The sequence below is a fragment of the Hypanus sabinus genome, chromosome 8 (genome assembly GCF_030144855.1).
Source record: "Hypanus sabinus isolate sHypSab1 chromosome 8, sHypSab1.hap1, whole genome shotgun sequence".
Taxonomy (NCBI): Eukaryota; Metazoa; Chordata; class Chondrichthyes; order Myliobatiformes; family Dasyatidae; genus Hypanus; species Hypanus sabinus.
Window position 1 is genome coordinate 28,076,838 of NC_082713.1, and position 19,868 is coordinate 28,096,705.

A 19,868-nucleotide genomic window follows, 5' to 3' on the forward strand; every position below is an offset into this window, starting at 1 on the left:
TCAATTGCTCCGGTTAATATCAGAGAGTATAGACAGCCTGAAATTCTCACTCTCCATGAATGTCCTCAAAACATTGAATGATAAAAAATAAGTGTATAAACTCCAAAGCCTCGTGCTCCCCTCCCATGCAATTTATAAATTTGCCGATCAACTGTTTCAATTAGCTAATTTCATATTTAGCTTTCTAGCCAGACCTGCAAAAAGGTGCATTTGCCTCCAAAAGAAAGTAACAATTGAAGTGGTCTGGCAGATGCACAGTGGCCTTCACACATACAATATGCAAACTTCACAAACTACCTTACCCTGGGGAAGCAAAGGAAAAGCTTTGTGAATTCCCTTTCATTCACACAATTCAGCAGAGATCTGGATCACTGTGAAACATGTCTCTTCCCTGCATGGATTCTACTCTGTAGGACTGGATTGGAATGATTGTCATGATGAGATGTGGAGTTGTGAGCAGAATAACTCTTACCTAATTGATAAACACAAAATGCCGGAGGAACTCAACAGGTTAGGCAGCAGCTATTTTTGGAAAAAGGTATAATCGATAGAACCCCATCCTCCCACCACCCTACCAGGGACAGGATTCCCCTTGCCCTCACCTACCACCCCACCAGCTTCCACGTCCAGCACGTAATTCTCCAAAACTTTTACCATCTCCAGCGGGATCCCACCACCAAGTATAACTTTCCCTCCCCCCCTCCACTTTCGGCTTTCCATAGGGATCACTCCCTATGTGACTCCCTTGCCCATTTGTCCCTCCCCGCTGATCCCCTTTCTGGCACGTTCCTGCAAGTGGAACAAGTGCTACACCTGCCCCTATATCTCCTCCCTCACTAGCAGTCAGGGCCCTAAACAGTGCCTCCAGGTGAGGTGACAGTTCACGTGAGTCTGTTGAGGTCACCACTTACTGTGTTTGGTGCTCTCAGTGTGGCCTCCTGTACATTGGTGAGACCCAACGTAGATTGTGAGACCGTTTCACCAAGCACCTACGCTCTTTCCGCCAGAACAAGCAGGATCTCCCAGTGACCGTCCATTTTAATTCCACTTCCTGTTCCCATTCCCATTCCAATATGGCCATCCATGGCCTCCTCCACTGTCATGATGAGGCCACACTGGGTTGGAGGAACAACACCTTGTATTCTGTCTGGGCAGCCTCCAACCTGATGGCATGAACATCAACTTCTCAGTCTTCCGGTAATGTCCCTCCAACTCCCTTCACCATTCCCCATCCCCTTTTCCCTCTCTCAGCTTATCTCCTTGCTTACCCATCACCTCCCTCTGGTACTCCTCCCCCCCCCTCCCTTTTCTTTCTTCCCTGGCCTTTCGTCTCTTTCACCAATTAACTGCCCAGCTCTTTGCTTCATCCCGGTTTCACCTATCACCTTGTATTTCTCTCTCCTCTCCCCCCACCTTTTAAATCTACTCCTCAGCTTTTCTCTTCAGTCCTGCCGAGTGGTCTCAGCTCGAAACGTTGACTGCACTCCTTTCCATAGATGCTGCCTGGCCTGCTGAGTTCCTCCAGCATTTTGTGTGTGTTGCTCGGATTTCCAGCATCTGCAGATTTTCTCATTTGTTTCTTATCTAATTGAGCAGTGGAGCAGGCTTGTGGACTGGGATAATTCGCGTGTTAGGGCTCGTACTCTGTTACTTAAAGCAGTCGGCAACAAGAATGCTAATCCAGCACTGTAAAGGGGCCTTTGATGGCCAGTTCCTATACACAAGCGGATGGAAGGAATAGAATTTACCCAATTTATATCCCACTCACTTGCTTTGGAGGCTCCCTGGTAGTGAATACAGTAAAGATGAGCTGGAATTCCCCAGTGCAAGGTAGAAGCCTATTTAATTAATGTGTGCTTCAACAAAAGCATCAAATGTTTGTTTGAGTTGGGCTTGAACTAATTACAACATCTGGTACCTGAGCTGCTAAAATGCTTGACAGTGGCAATATTTACCCCTGAGGGAAGTTGTGTTGATGGGGACAAGAGGTATTCTTTCTATAATTAGTAAGGAGCACTCTCCTGATGTAATGGTGAGGAATGCATCTGGCATGCTTAAACACAAGAGATTCTGTAGATGCCAGAAATCCAGAGCAACATGCACAAACTGCTGGAAGAACTCAGCAGGTCAGGCAGCATTTATGGAGAAGAATAAATAGTCAACATTTTGGGTTGAGACCCTTCGTCAGGACTGGAAAGGGAGAAGCCAGAGTAGGAAGATGAGGGAGGGGAAGGAGGACAAGCTGGAAGGTGATAGGTGAAGCCAGATGAATGGGATGGTGGGGGCGGGGGGGGGGGGACTGGATGAAGTGAGAAGCTGGGAGCTGGATTCAGCATGCTTGTCTTCAGCCAGAGCATTGAGTTCATGAACTGTACAGGTTGTTGATGAGACCAAATTTGGAACATTTCCTGTAGTTTTTGTCACCTTGCTAAGGGAAGGATGCTATTAAAGTTTAAAGTAATATTTATTATCAGAGTCCATGCAGTGCATGTCATCACATACAATCCTGTGATCTTTTTTTCTGCAAATCTACAGAACAGTAACTGTAAGCATGATCAATGAACAGTGAACTATGCAAGTGCAAATATAATTAAATAGCAATAAATTATGAGCATGAAATTACAAGATAAAGAATTCTTGAAGTGAGACTATCAGTTGTGGGAACCGATTGAATATAGTTATTCCATTTTGTTCAAGAGCCTGATAGTTCAGGGGTAGGAACTGTTCTTGAACCTGGTGGTGCAAGTCCTGAGGCTCCTGTACCTTCTACCTGACGGCAGCAGTGAGAAAAGAGCCTGGCCTGGGTGGTGAGGATCATTGATGGATACTGCTTTTCTACAACGACATTTCATGTAGATATGCCCACTGGTTGGGAAGCTTTACCCATGATGTACTGGGCCGAATCCACTACCTTTTGTAGGATTTTCTGCTCAAAGGCATTGCTGTTTCCATACCAGGCCACAATGCAGCCAGTCAGCACACTTTCCGCCAAACATCTATAGAAGTTTGGCTTGCTTGATGCTCCTATTTCTATGGATGAAATAAGAGAGGCTATCTCATCAATGAATTCAGGAAAAGCTCCTGGTCCTGATGGTTTTATTGTAGAATTTTTTAAAACTTTTTCTTTATTGCTTTCTCCTTGGCTATGTGAAATTTTTAATGATGCGTTTGTTAAGAAGAGACTACCTCAATCGTTTTATGAAGCTACTATCTCTCTAATTCTTAAAAAAGATAAAGATCCTACTTTATGTGCATCTTATCGCCCTATATCATTATTAAATGTAGACTCTAAGATTCTTACAAAAATTTTAGCCATTAGATTAGAAAAGGTATTACCACAGATTATTTCAGAAGATCAAACTGGTTTTATTAGGAATCGGTATTCCTTTTTTAATATTAGAAAATTGATTAACATAATTTATACTTCATCACCTACAACCCCAGAATGTGTTATCTCATTAGATGCTGAAAAAGCCTTTGATAGAGTTGAATGGACATATTTATTTGATGCATTGAGAAACTTTAATTTTAGTCCTAATTTTATATCATGGATTAAATTAATATATTATAAACCTGTTGCTTCTGTTCTTACAAATAATTATAGATCCTCTTTTTTTCAATTATCTCGTGGTACGAGACAAGGTTGTCCTTTAAGTCCTTTATTATTTAATATTGCATTAGAACCTTTAGCTATTGCTATTCGTGAGTCTCCTAATATTTTTGGTATTATCCGTAATGAGAAGTTATACAAATTATCGCTTTATGCTGATGATTTGTTGTTATATATTTCTAATCCTAGTAGGTCTATTCCTGCTATTTTATCCTTGTTGGCTCAATTTGGTAGCTTTTCTGGTTATAAGCTAAACTTAGATAAGAGTGAGTTATTCCCTTTAAACGCGCAAACCTTATTGAGTGACAGGATCCCATTTAAAGTTGTTACTGATAACTTTATCTATTTAGGTATAAAAATCACCAAGAAATATAAAGATTTATTTGGACTGAATTTTTTACCTATGCTTCATTAAATTCAACAACTTACTACAAGATGGTCTCCCTTATTTTTATCATTAGTTGGTCGGATTAATGCTATTAAAATGATGATTTTACCGAAATTTTTATATTTATTCCAAGCTTTACCAATTTTTATTCCTAAATCTTTTTTTGATAATATTGATTCAAAAATTTCCTCATTTGTGTGGCAAAATAAAAATCCTAGGTTAAGCAAAAGGCAATTACAAAAGTCTAAAAAAGATGGTGGTCTAGCTTTACCTAACTTTAGATTTTATTATTGGGCGAATAATATTCGTAACCTAATGTACTGGAAACTAGATTTGGATTCACCTGTGTGCCCACAGTGGGTAAATTTGGAATGTAGTGAGGTAAAGGGATATTCTATATTTTCCGTTCTTGGTTCTTTTCTTCCTATTGATTTAGCCAAATTCAATAAACAGATATCTAACCCTGTTGTTAAACATACACTACGAATTTGGTTTCAATTTCGCAAATTCTTTAATCTGAAAAACTTTGCTCTGGACAGCCCTATTTTATGTCATTTTTTTTTCAAACCTTCACTGACATATCAAGCTTTTAGTATATGGAAAAGGAAAGGTATAAAATGTTTTCGTGATCTTTTTTTTGAAGGTACTTTGATGTCTTTTGATCAACTTTCCAACAAATTTGAATTACCTAAATCTAATTTTTTTAGATACTTACAAATTAGAAATTTCTTACATAAAATTCTTCCATCTTTTCCTAATTCAACTCCATCGGATTTTTCAGATTTGATTTTTACTTTTAATCCTTGTCAGAAGGGATTAGTAGCTTTTATTTATAACATGATTATGAAGATACAGCCAGAAATATCGGATAGAATTAAACAAGAATGGGAAAAAGAACTTCGATGTAATATATCAACAGATAAATGGGAAAAAATTTTACAAATGGTTAATTACTCTTCTATTTGTGCTAAACATGCTTTAATACAATTTAAAATTGTACATAGAGCTTATATGTCTAAAGATAAGCTTGCCTGATTTTACTCGCATATCAACCCTCAATGTGACAGATGTCACTTAGAAGTGGCTTCATTGACTCACATGTTTTGGACATGTCCCACTTTACATAACTATTGGAAGGACATTTTTGATGTCATTTCCTCAGTATGGAATATCGATTTACAACCCCATTTTATTACTGCAATTTTCGGTATACCAAATGAAGATGGCAATCAGCTTTCCCCTTCAATTAGACGAATGATTGCCTTTGTAACATTAATTGCCAGAAGGTCTATATTACAAAACTGGAAAGAAGTAAATCCTCCTACTACATTTCAGTGGTTCTCCCAAACTATTTCTTATCTGAGTTTGGAAAAAATTAGGAGCACTATCTTTGATTCTTCAATTAAATTTGAAGAAACCTGGGGACCATTTATTCGACACTTTCATATGAATTAATTTGGCCTTTTCCAGATCCTTTTCTCTACTTATCCTTGTTCAGGTATGGAGTTCCGGAGTTCTTTTCTTGACACCTTCATATATTTATAAAGTGCTATTATTGCCCATGTTAGTTTAGTTTAGTATTTTTTTCAATATATATTTTTTCTCATATATAATTTCAATTTGTTTTTCTTTTTTGATGATTATTTTTGTTTTTTTTCATATATATCTATATAGACTTGATTGATTTATGTACCTTTTGTTGATTGATGTTTAATAGGATATTATTATCCTATTACTAATGTAATCTCAAGTTTATTGAATTTGTAATCTATTCATTATTATGTGTTGTTTTTTTTATATGAAATTTAATAAAAAGATTGAAAAAGAAAGAAAGAAAGAAGTTTGGCAAGGTTTTTGATGGCATTCCAAATCTTCACAGACTCCTGAAGTCGAGAAGGCGCTGTCTTACTTTCTTTGCAATTACATTTATATGATGTGTCCAGGACAGTTCCTCTGAGATAGTGACACAAGAATTTGAAGTTACTAATCCTCTCCACCTCTGATCTTCCAATGAGAACTGGCTCATGGACCTCTGGTTGCCCTCTCCTGATGTCTGCAATCAGTTCCTTGGTCCTGTTGTCATTGAGTGAGAGGTTGTTGCCATTATGCCACTCAGCCAGGTTTTCAGTCTCCCTTCTGTTTGCTGATTCATCACCACATTTGATACGGCCCACAATTAGCAGATTCAATGCCCCCTTGTGCAATTAGGTTCTGGATTTCCTCACTTGTAGACTCTGGTCAATTCCGATTGGCAAGAACATCTCCTCCACTATCTCCATCAGCACAGGAGCAACACGGGGGATGCGTGCTTCACCCCCTGCAGTATTCATTTCACACCGATGACTGTGTGGCTAAGTACAGATCCAACACCATCTGCAAGTTTGCTGATGACACCACTGTGGTGGGCTGTATCAGCAGTTGTGTTCCTGCGTTTCACTCACTGGTACATCTCAATGTTCCTGGACAGTCTGCTGAGGCAGAAGTTGTGGGTCAGGTTGCTCACAGACTGATCAAGTTCAATAATGATGGAGCATGGCGTCCGCCAATTTGTTGGCAGTGACAAAAGCCAAAATCTCTGCCTATTTTCTTGGGCGAATGTAAAAATAAATTACTTCAGTGAGCATCATTCTGGTTGATACTTAGCATTTAATGATTATTACGAAAACAGATTGGGGCAGAAAAACTGCAGAGACTAGAGATGCTGGAAGCAGGTCTGGTACCTTCAGCGGGGAGGGAGACACACTCTATACTCTGGATCAAAGACCCTTCATTGAGCCACCTTTCTATCTCTTTGGTGTTGGTGGGATCTTTCAGAGTGCAGGTTCACCATGGTGATTTCCCACATTATGAGATCAACCAGTCTCCAAAATTCATTTGCTATGAAGTGCTTTAGGATATTTTGAAACAGCTATAATTGTTCCCAAATAAAAGCAGTTGTGTCTACCTCTTTGCCTGCTTATGGACAAAGCCATCTGTGTTCACTTTGTGATTGTCAGTGGAAGAAAATGAAACTCTGCAACTTTCCACCATCTTCAAATGGATCCTACATCCCAACAAATCTGATGCTCAAATAGTCCCATGTGTCATCAAACGTGGGATTGAGTTTAAAAGCCGAGAGGTAATGTTGCAGCTAAATAGGACCTTGGTCAGACCCCACTTGGAGTACTGTGCTCACTATAGGAAGGATGTGGAAACCATAGAAAGGGTGCAGAGGAGGTTTACAAGGATGTTGCCTGGATTGGGGAGCATGCCTTATGAGAATAGATTGAGTGAACTTGGCCTTTTCTCTTTGGAGTGACAGAGGATGAGAGATGACCTGATAGAGGTGTATAAGATAAGAGGCATTGATCATGTGGATAGTCAGAGGCTTTTTCCCAGGGCTGAATTGGCTAACATGAGAGGGCATAGTTTTAAGGTGCTTGGAAGTAGGTACAGAGAAGATATCAGGGGTAAGTTTTTTTTTATGCTGAGAGCAGTGAGTGCGTGGAATGGGCCGCCGGCGGCAGTGGTGGAGGCAGAAACGATAGGGTCTTTTAAGAGACTCCTAGACGGCTACACAGAGCTTAGAAAAATAGAGGGCTATGGGTAAAGCCAAGGTAGTTCTAAGGTAGGGACATGTTCGGCATAGTTTTGTGGGCTGAAGGGCTTGTATTGTGCTGTATGTTTCCTATGTTTAAGCTGTTCACCCTCTCAATCCCAGACCCATTGATGTCAATAGGGGTTAGCCCGTCTCCATTCCTCCTGTAGTCCACGACCAGATCGTTTGTTTTTGCGACATTGAAGGAGAAGTATTTTCTTTACACCACTGTGTCAGGGTGATGACTTCTTCACTGTAGGCTGTCTCGTTGTTATTTGAGATTAGGCCAATCACTGTAGTATTGTCAGTGAAATGAATTAGCAGATTGGAGCTGTAGGTGGCAACACCGTCATGGGTATACAGAGAGTAAAGGAGGGGGCTTAGGACAAATCCGTGAGGGGCACCTGTGTTGTACTGAATCCATTTTGTTTTAGATGCTCTATGCCTAATTACCGAATGACCGACTTCATTGTGTTGTGTGAGAAGTGTTTATGACTCCACCCGTACCGAGGACTGTAAACCCAGTGGTGTGACAGAGCTGCTCCATGAACTAGCATGCTGAATCCAGTGGTCGTTGACACAGACGTCACTATTTGCTTTGGCTTTCCTGGAACTGTTTTGCTGACCTGTTCCTCATGGAACAGCGGAAACAAGGCTTTAAAAATGTTTCCTGGAAAGTGAATGCAAGCAGGGACATCTGTGTCACTCATCCATTCCATTATCCTTATCCTGTGACAATTATTAGAGCAGCATTAGATTCTCATCGTGCCTGATGAGTTTTTGTTTGCATCAGGCGATAGGGCTCCAGGGACATGGAGTTAACACCCTGGAACCATCGTGGAAGAATGCAGCTTTTGTGACATCCTGATGTGCCTTTGTAGTGGAGTCATGGTGATGCATCTGGCATTGCAGTTTATTTGCATACAGAAATCTGATTTATAGGCTCATGGTCTGTTTTTGGAACTGCAGATTGCAAGGGAAATATTGGACAGGGCACTGGGGCTAATACTCCAGGTAGGAGGTGCTAGTTCTTCTCCTTCTTGGCTTGGTATAAAGTTTCACCTGAAATACAGTATCTCAACAGTGCAGAATTTGCTTTGACCTGGCCCACACTGTCTAACCCCTCCCAGTTCGGAGTCCGCCATCCACCCAGCTGGCCCACAGCACTGCCCCCTGACATGCAGCATTTTATGTCCCATTCTCCAACAGAATCTTGGACATCTTCTAATCTAAAATGAGGTTCTTGAGTATAGGAAATGGGAACGAACACTTGAGAGAGAAATCAGGAGGGCAAAAAGGGATGAGGTTTCTCTGATAGGCGCGGTGAAAGAGTTGCGCTTTATTATGCTTCAGTCAATGAGGCAGGACTTGAACTTGGGACTTCCTGATTGGAATTGAGTCCTTTTGTCTAATCCAGTTAATACTTGGTCTGGTGGCGTTTGAAATCTTCCCTCGAATCTTCTGATGACTTCAAGTACGTCTGCACAACCATGCAACCATGTCATGAATGGGCAGAATATCAGTGGAAATGGTTAATCAGTACTCAACGATGTTCACTTCCTCACTCATGTTACACATAAATAACACACTAAAGTGCAATAATATTAAATATTGTAAGGTATGGAACAGATTAACCAGTGACACTTTGAATACAAAGTGGCCAGGAGTTCAGAAGCCTAATAGCCTGTGGAGAGAAATTGTTTCTCCCCCTAACCTTCTTGGCGTTATGCGTCATAGTCTCTTGCCCGATGGTAGAATGTCAAAGAGAATGCTGGATGGAAGGGTGGGATCCTTAATAAAGCCAAGGGCCTTGCATACACAGTGTTCCTGATAAATGCCCCTGCTGGGTAGTAGGGAGACCCCTATGACCCTCTCAGCTGTTCCCACAGTTCTTTGTAGGGACTTTAGGTCTGATGCTCGACTGCTCCCATACCAGAAGGAGATGCAACTTGTCAGAACTCTCTCAATAGAGCAGTTAAGGTGGGGGGTGGGAGCTGTGCTTGCCTCAGTCTTCTTGGGTAGTGGTGCTTCTATTCCGCCTTGTTCAGGGAGATGATATTGAGGGAACAGGTGAGGTCATACATGATGTTAACTCCCATGAACTTGGTGCACTTAACTCTTTATACTGGGATAGCCATGTATTTGCTGAGGGGGATGTTTTATCTGCACTTTCCTGAAGTCCGGAATGACCTCCTTTGTCTTCGTGTTAAGGCTTGGGTTGTTCTTCTCACATCGATCCACCTGCTACTCCACTTCCTCAATACTCAATCTCTCAATACTCCACCTCGTCATCATTCTTGATAAGGCCACCACTGCTGTGTCATCCGCAAACTTGATGACAGTTTGAGCTGGATCCGGTGATGCAGTCATGGGTCAGCATCGTGAAGAACAGCAGGCTGAGCTCACAGCTCTGGGGAGTGCCAGTGCTCATCATAATGTTGAGAGGCGTTGCTGTCCCCACAGATTGACTGTGGCCTTACTGTTAAGTCCAGTATCCAGTTGCAGAGGGAGGTGTTAAGACCCAGTGAGGACAGTCTTCCCACCAGTTTCTGGGGCATGATGGTGTTGAATGCCAAACTAAAGTCTACAAATAGCAGCCTGGCATATGAGACTGTTTTCCAGGTGGGATAGTTCAGGACAGAATGGAGGCGGAGGCATTGCATGACCAATGGATCGATATAAACAAATTGGAAAGGGTCCAATGTAGTCAGGAGAAAGGCTTTAATGTGCTCCATAACCAGCCACTCAAAGCATTTTATTATGGTGGATGTGAATGCCACCGAACGATAGTCATTTAGGCAGGTTACTGTCATTTTCTTTAGCACTGGAATGATGGATGCCATCTTGAGAACTGAGGGGACAATGTATTGTTCCAGAGAGATGTTCAATTTAACCGTTAGCACCTCTGTCAGCTGGGCTGCAGTCTTTCAGAACCTGACCTGGTATATTATTAGGCCCCACAGCTTTGCATGGGTTGGTTCAGGGCAGAAGCTTCTTCACCTCATCTTCAACCAGACAGGGTGTCTGCTCCCCTGGGGGACGGGTGCCTTCCTTGCCAGCATTTTGTTCTGAGCATCAAACTGGGCAGAGTAGACATTCAGCCTCTCAGGGAGTGAAGCATCCTGGTCTCTGATGCACAGAGTAGACTTGTAGTCTGTAACCCTCTGAACTCCGTGCCACATGCACCTCGAGGCTCCGGTATTGCAGAAGTGACTGTAAATACTCTGAGAATGCCCCCATTTCACCTTCCTGATGGAGCGGGAAAGCACAGTTCTTGCTTCCCTGAGAGCTGTCACATCCCCCGATCTAAAAGCAGCATCACGATCCCTCAGTCTGGCACAGACCTCTGCAGTAAGCTGTGGCTCCTGATTTGCCCTCATGCAGATGTTTTTAATGATGGTAACATCCTCGGTTACACTTCTCTATGCAGCTGGTCACAGAATCCACATATTCCTCCATGTTAACATCCTTTCCAGCTGACATCTATGGATATAATTTACCGTTCTAAAGATTCAAGGACCAAATATTTACAATCAATTAACGTCAACGTGAAACATCAACTCTTTCTCCACAGATACTGTCTGAGCTGCTGAGTATTGTCAGCAATTCTACAGGTGCTTTGCGCAGGTCATTGCAAATGGCTGTGCATAAGAGAAGGCTGCTCTGGAACATGCAAATGAATACATGTCCAGTGGATGGGATAGAGTGGTCAACGGGGAAGGAGATCTGTGGGCTGGTCAAAATGGATTGAAGCTGGGTTGGGAGGTGGGGTTGGTTGACATCAGTGTGGAGATCAGTGGTCAGAAGTAGATGGGAGCTCAGTAATTTTTGGGCTGATGATGTTGAGATTGTGTAAATTATGGGTGGGGAATGATCAGAGAGCCAGATATTGACACAGATAAGTATGTTATTTAGCAAGAGCCATCCTTGTGTGGTTTCTCAGTGCTGATGTCATGAGCTAAGATTCAGTTGGGCTGGTTCCATTTAAGTGCTGCTGAAGCAGGTTTTGAACATTGCAAAAGTCTTTCACTGAACTGCTGTCGAGGGGAAGATGTGAATCCCTGATTTATCTTCCAGTCTCCACCAGCACCTGCTATCTTTCTCTTTTCAATATTTTTATTAATTTCTACATAGAAGAATACAGAGTTCAAGAAAATACATATTATAAAACAAAATAAAGATATAATAATACATTACATTTGAATCACATTAACGAACTCCTTACCCTATATTCATGTAGATTGGATTAATTCGTATGTTGAGATATGAATAATTATATAAACTAAACCCACTGTCAAAGCTTTTTTTCTTTACCACGGGAAAAAAAAGAAAAGAACTTATCAGGTAGTGAAATATGTTATTAACTGTACTTTAACAGGAAATCAAAGGTTTTGAAAATAATCCAAAAACAGTCCCCACAAATTTTGAAAACCTTGGTTAGATTCAGAAATTGAACAATTTCTAAATTTAAGCATGCCATAACATCCCGTAACCACTGAGCGTGATGAGGCAGAGCAGCATCCTTCCATTTAAGCAAGAGCGCCCTCCGAGCCATGAGAAAGATAAAAGCCAGAATGTGCAAGTCAGATCTCTTCAAAATGATATCGTTCCCTCCAACAATAAGGCGGTCAAAGGATTAGGCTTAACATTTACTTTTAAAAAGTACAGAAAAAGTTTGGAATACTTCCTTCCAATATTTTTCAAGGTTTGGTCATGTCCAAAACATATGAATGAATGAAGCTTCTCCATTGTTACACCTATCACAGTAGGGAGATACATCCATGTAAAAATGAGATAGCTTATCCTTGGTCATATAAGCCCTACGGGCCACTTTAAATCGTAGGAGGGAATGATGGGCACATAACGATGAAGTATTAACCAGTTTAAAAATTTCATTCCAAGTTTCTTCAGAAATTGAAGTCTGTAAATCTTGTTCCCAAAAATTTTTGATTTTGTCTAAAGAATCATTTCTCATTCCTATCAACGTATCATAAATATTGGATATTGAACCATTATAAAAAGGTTTCAAATTAAGAATTTCATCTAATAAGTTCTATCAGGACTTTTATATAATTGAGATCGCAGAAAGCTTCTAATTTGTAAATATTGAAAAAAGTGGGTTTTTGGTAATCTATATTTAGTTGACAGTTGTTTGAACGAAGAAAGACTTCCTCCAACAAACAGATCCTGGAAACATTTAATACCCAATCTATCCCATTGTATAAAATCTACATCAGTCATAGAGGGCTTAAAAAAAATTAAGAAAAATGGGACTAGAAAGGGAAAATCTCAATAAATCGAAGTGTTTTCTAAATTGTATTCAGATTCTCAAGGTATGTTTTAACTACCACATTTTCAGTCATTTTACTTAAAGATAAAGAAAGTGAAGATCCCGAAAGAGAGATGATAGAAAATTTATTAACTGAGTTAGCTTCTAAAGAAACCCACCCCGGACAGTCCTCATCTTTAATATAATATAACCAAAACATATATTAACTGTCCAATAATAAAACCTAAAATTTGGTAAAGCTAAACCTCCATTCTTATTAACTTTCTGGAGATGAACTTTATTCAGTCGAGGATGTTTATTTTTTCATATATAAGAGGATAAAATAGAGTCAAGAGAATCAAAAACCAATTTAGGAATAAAGACTGGTAAGGCCTGGAAGAGGTATATAAATTTAGGTAAGATATTTTAATAGAATTAATTTGGCCAATCAATGATAATGAAAGAGGCAACCAATTTGATAATGTTCTTTTTATATAATTTAATAAAGTAAGAAATTTTTCTTTAAATAGTTATTTATAATTCTTAGTAATTGTTACACCCAAATAACTAAATTGGTTTCTTACAATTTTAAAAGGAATATTAGTATTAGTTGATACCAAATTATACAAAGGAAAAAGTTCACTCTTGCGTAGGTTCAATTTATATCTGGAAAACTGGCTAAAACAAGTGAGTAGAGAAAGTGCAGAAGGTAACGAAGTCTCAACATTGGAAATAAAAAAAAAACAATAAATCATCCACATAAAGTGAAACTTAGTGGGTAGTCCCCTTCTGCAAAATACCAGTAATATCACTAGATTCTCAAAAAGCAATAGCTAAGGGTTCTAAGGCCAGGTAAAGGAGCAAAGGGCTCAAAGGACAAACTTGTCTGGTTCTCTTTCTCAAAGCACAATACTTTTTGCCTCTTCCCTTCCCACCAAGGACCTGGATATTTCTTACAAGTGAAAAATTAGTGGTTGTACTATTGCCAGCTTAGACTTCTGCATCTGGAGCTCATGGTGTAGTCTCCTTTGCAGACTGGGTGACCCTTTTGCAGAATACCTCCATCATTCTGCAGGGATGATCCTGATCTTCCAGTTATCTGTAGCTTTAATTCTCCATTCTAGTCCAATGTGGCTTCTATCTTGGGCCTCCTTAACCTATTCCAAAAAAAGGTCCAAAATAAGCTTGAGCAATGACATTATCTTCTGAGTTGGCATGTTAGAGATCTCAGAACTTAATATTCTTGTCCCCATTTTCAGATAACCCATCTTTTCAGTTTGTATATAAATTGGCCATCTCTGAGGAGAAGTTGTCAACCTGTAAGGTTAACTCAGTTTCTTTTTCTGTATCTGACAGGCTGTGTCTTTTCAGATTTTATTCTATTTTCAGATGTATTGTTGTGTATCTTGAGACTTCAAAGTTTTGTTTTCCCCTTCTGCTTTCAAAAATCTCTTCTAGAGATCAGATGTGATTACCAAACCTTCATCACCATCTCACCTTTTTGTGTTCATTCGTCTTGATCTTCGCCCTTTCATGGACATTTCCTCTCTCCTCTCCATTCACTGCCATTTGTTTAATTTCTAACTTCAATTCCATTAAAAGCTGACCTGATATGTTAACTATTTCTCTCTGTTAGACAGTCAATATCTGTACAAAGTATATATAGATAATCCTGTTTTTTGTTTTGGATTTTCAGAACTGTTAAGTTTTCGTTTCAGAACTAGTTTGATAAAATCGTGATTCAGCAATCCTCTTTTCTGAGTCTTTTTTTGATGGCTTAATCAGTTGACACTTCCAACATCCAAAGGTCTTTTGGCTGGAGTGGCAGATGATTGGCGGAAAGTCAGAAGTTTCTGTTTTCGGAATGGGAGTCCAATCCTGATTCCAGTTATTGAGGGACTGCTGCAGAGAAAGGAGTAGTGACTTTGAATTACGAGTGTATTTTTTTTTAAAAAAAGAACATATTTAATTCCAAAGAGTTTGAAATGTTTCCTTCCATCTATTTTTGAACAACTTGTTGGCATGTTGATAGGACAGCAGAAAAGCAGAAGGATAGAACTGCAGATCATAATTGCTTAGGGTAGCCGCTTCTGATTGCGATATTATTGCCCACTCTTTGTTCTTAGACTTTCTACTTCTTTCAACAACTTGCTGCGTGGTTGCTTGGCAACACAACCAGGTGGAACGGGAAATATTCATTTTCTGTTTCCTAGCTTATTAGAAATACTGAATGCAATAGAACTTGAGTTGTTCAGGATGTCACAGGAATGCATACATCTTCTGTTCTTCCTACACTCGGTCTGTCTCTGAAAGGCATAATGTTTTATGAAAGAGGGGAAGATTGGATCTGATTCTCAAATCCCTAATAGCTGAATATTCTTCTAAGTCTTGTTATTCAGCCTGTTGTATAATCAGTGCTACTGAGGAATGATGGGAAGGGTCAGGGGAGGAGGATTTGGAACAGGGAAACCCTGTTGTGAAGTTGTGTAGCCTATTAGAAAGCAGCTTCTGAAATGTGCAGGACACATAGTAATCTGATTTCTACCAACTAAATACTTATCATTAGTAACAACAGATTTCATTTTGCAAGTTAAATTATAGTGATATTCTACCTCACTAAAATCTGGTCTTGCAGTACTCCTTTATGCTTTTAATTTAGCTGGACATGTAGATGGTTGCCTCTCTGAGTGGAGGCCTGTGACTAGTGGTATATGGCAGTGATCGGTGCTGGGTCCATTACTGTTTGTGATCTACATCGAGGATCTGGATGAAATTGTGGTAAACTGGATCAGCAGATTTGTGGATGACACCAAATCTTGGGGTGTAGTGGTCAATGAGGAAGGATACCAAAGCTTGGCATGGGATCTGTACCAGCTGGAAACATGGACTGAAAATTGGCGAATGGAATTTAATGCGGACAAGTGTGAAATGGTGCACTTTAGGAGGACCTGGGACTGTGAGTGGTAGGACACTGTGGCATGTGGTAGAACAGAGGAATCTGGGATTACAGCTAGGTAGGGCCATAAAGAGAGCTTTTGGCACATGGTTGAAGCTGTATAAGATGTTGATGAGGCTTAATTTGGAGTTTTGTGTGCAGTTATGGTCACATACATTATGTACATGAATGATAAATCATTAAGATTGAAAACTTGCAGAGCAAATTTACAAGAATGGTGCTGGGACTTGAAGATCTGAGTTATAGGGAAAGGTTGAATAGGTTAGGACTTTATTCTCCAGAACATAGGAGAATGAGGGGAGTTTGATAGAGGTATACACAATTATGAGGGGTGTGGATAGGGTAAAATGAAAGTAGGTTTTTTCCACTGAGGCTGGATGAAACTAGAATTAGAGGCCTTGGTTTAAGTGCGAAAAGTGAAATGTTTTAAGAGAAACATGGGGGGGGGGGGTGGAACCTCTCTACTTATAGGGTGGTGAGTGTGGAACAAGCTGCCAGTGGAAGTTGTGGATGTGAGTTTGATTTCACCATTTAAAGAGAAATTTGGATAGATACATGGATGGGAGGGTCGGTGAACGACAGTATGGGTGTGGGTCGATGGGACTAGGAAGAATAATGGTTTGATTTGCTGGAAGAGCCTGTTACTGTGCTGTAGTGTTCTATGATGATACAGTATGCCATATCTCATACTGTAGACTTGTGTGATGGATCAACACACTCAAACGTTGGCAATGCGAAAGCCATTATCTTCAGCTCCAAATCCTTGTTGCACACACATTTTCTCTCGTGACATTATCTCTAATTGACCCAGGTTATTAATAAATTTGACATTTAATTTCAGTCCAGGCTGTTTAAGGCTCCTGCATAATAATGGCCGTAGGAAGTTGCATGCTGTATTTCAAGATTAGATTGCACCTATTATAATAATAAAATTCATAGACCAGCAAACAAGATGGGGAAATTGAGGAGGTAAAGTTTAAGTGACAGAAATTTTAAAAAATACTAGTTGAAATACCAAGAATGAACTGTTGCAGAGAATTAACAAAGTCTGAAGTAGCTTGACAGCAGTCATCCTCTGTGATGATTTACTGGATTTACAAGAAGCTGAATATGTTCAGAAAGTGATTAAAATCTGTCCATGCTTGGGTTGTTGACAGCCCCATATTTAAATGGGGATATTGACTACCCTGTATGATACTAATATAGGAGCTTTTGTTCTGTATAATGTCCCAAACCAGACATCTGATCTGTGAAGAAAAGAACCATGAGTTAGTGTGGAGCTGATGAATTTGGGACAACACTTGACCATTGAGACACCCAGCAGACACAGTGACCATGACAATACCATGGACGGCAATGACTTCAGAATTATATTAGCCCTGTTTTCAGGGGGCAGAGCGAGGCCTTCCCACTGAAAGACTGACCGATAGATAAGCTGTGCCCCTGACCTTCAGGCTGTCATTACTGTAAAGTCCTGCTGTTCGCCTGGTGCCGCAAGAGGGAGGGAGGACGGGGACAGGGATAGCAGAGGTCAGAAGAGAAGCAGTCACCACCCGTTCCATTTTTGAAATACATTGCTGGCGACCCTGGTCACTCATGCCAGCAAGACTGGCACAGTATTCAGGAGACTGATTTATTGTGTTAAATCAGTGCTAAAAATGTAGTATAAATGTGTCATATTGTGTCAACTGTCCGGGGATTGTGCTAAGGCACACTCTGTGCCAACATAACTTGCCCACGACTCACTAACCCGAACCCGTACATCTCCAGAGTGTGGGAGGAAACCGGAGCACCCATAGGAGACCCACACAGTCACGTGTGGGACGTACCAAGCTCCTTATAGCAGTGGAATCACACTCCAACTAGAGGTTGCTGGCACTGTAAAGCTAACGTGCTAACTGCTTACGCTACCATGCCGCCCCCTTAGCCACTGTTACAAGGATGTGGAAACAAGTCAGGAGAGTCTCTGACTCCTGGCAGGCACTGCACTGGTTGGAAGAGGATGAAGCAAATAATATTCAAACTTTTCCAACAGCCTCTCTAGCCTTTGTTTCTTTCCCACCAGTTCGTGACAGGGATCAGGTCACAAAACCTCTAAAGTTAGAATTGGCTTGTTCAAGGTGTGCTATCTAGATTCACTTTGCACGGGATCTACAGAATTAATGTCAATTCCCTAGAAATTGTTTGAATAAAATTACTACCATCGAGGAATATAAAAGGATTGCTATAATGAATGCACATTCAAGTTTTAAGAATCATAGGGACATTAATCACTTTGTTTCAATTACAGATCTTCCTCCTTGCATGTCCTCCCTGTAGAATTGCCCTAATTGTTTTCAGGTAAGAAACGTGCTTTACATATTCATTTTGAGCTTTTGCAGCCGTGAGTACAGTTTCAGATGTGAAATGTGACATGTAGATAAATCTGGAATTATTGGAGCTAAAGTTTCGAAGGTGTACAAACATACCAGAGCCGAATCAACCAAATAGAATCCAACAAATAATCGGTGCCATTGTGAACACACCTGATCAAGTAGTGACAATGTGATCTCTTGCTCGCATTCATATGAGCATTGTTGCTTGGTTGGAAATCAGCTGGAGACTCCTGCTGTAGGGAATTGGAATGTCTGCTTCCGTAGATATGATAACTCATTCTAGAAATGAGTGCTTAGCATGCTGTAATTTTATTTAATGGAGAAATTTCTTGTGAAATTTAAATTGATGAATGAGATTGCCTTTTGTTTTTGCTTTAGCTTGCCAGTTTGTTAACCCTAGCTTTTTTCTGGCCTGAGTGTCGTGTGACAGTTTGTTCAGCGTGACCTACGTGCATTGATTGTATCTAGTTTCAGGAGTAGACTACAATGCTGAAATCCCTGTTACTGAATGCAAGTGTTGGATCAAACTATTGTTATTTTTTTTTGCAGCTTAACAATTAATTACCTGCTTGTATTTCATATATCTACTTGTATGCATGTAACTGTTTAGTATGTTTCCTAGTGGCCACAGTATGTATATGCAGTAGTTCAGTGTGTCCCTTAGTAGTTGCACTTGTATAATTCCAGAAAGCTCTGGAAGGTTCTCTAGTGTTCCTTTATTTTAATAGGGGTTATCTGATTGGATATCTTATGTGAATTTGAGTCTAATGTTCCATATCTGTGGAGTATAAAAAGAGTTGTCCATTTGGCAACACCATCCTTCAGTCTCTCTGAGCTATTCGACTTCTGCAATTCTGCATATTCAATTTTTTTGTTCTACTAAAATGATCATGAAGCAACAAGTTTTGTGCCCCTTTCCTTACTTCCAAACAAACCTTAGATTAAATACATCAGAATCCAACACAAGGGACTTCTGTTACAGCAATGTGAATAATAAACTGGCCAACTTTTTGTTCCTATTCCAGACACCCATTTCGGAGTATACATTGGGTGCTGTCCTTGTACACTAGATGGAATTGGTATTTTCATTTGTGTTTAATATTCTGTAACTGTTTTAAATGTGCTGTGGCAAATCCCCTCTAGCTCATATCACAAACAAATTTCACATGCTGAATAAAAGTAGCTGATTTGAGTTGAAGTTACAAAATTTAATTTGTAATGGTTACTAAAATGGAACATTTTCAGTTAAGGTTATGTAATTTGCCTGTGTAGCCCAGAAGCATCCTTAAACCAATGAGATTCTGCAGATGCTGGAAATCCAGAGCACCATGCACATAATGCTGAAGAAACTCAGCTGGTCAGGCAGCATCTATGGAAGGGAATAAATAGTCAATGTTTCAAGACTGGAAAGAGTCCAGGATAAGAAGGTGGTGGGGGAGGGGTGGGTGGAGGAGCTGGCAAGTGATAGGTGACATCAGGTGAGGGGGAAGTAAGAAGCTGGGAGGTGATACGTGGGAGAAGTAAAGGATTGAAGAAGAAATCTGATAGGAAACGAGAAGTGGACCATAGGAGAAAGGGAAGGAGATGGGGCAGTTGAGAAGAAAAAGTGTTAAGAGGAGAGCAGAATAGGGAATGGAAAACAAGAGAAAGAGCAGGGGGTGAAATTACCAGGCTAGAAAAATCAATTTTCAAG

At 40.2% G+C, this 19,868-nt stretch overlaps 1 protein-coding gene across 2 annotated transcripts in view; it reads left to right on the plus strand.

Moving 5' to 3' along the window:
• LOC132397999 (transmembrane protein 164) overlaps positions 1 to 19,868 on the plus strand; it is a 159,898-nt gene that overhangs the window by 43,443 nt on the left and 96,587 nt on the right. For both annotated transcript variants that reach the window (XM_059976872.1, XM_059976873.1), the window contains exon 2: positions 18,091 to 18,140. In XM_059976872.1, the coding sequence (XP_059832855.1) occupies positions 18,091 to 18,140 (50 nt within the window). The remainder of the gene's footprint in view (positions 1 to 18,090; positions 18,141 to 19,868) is intronic.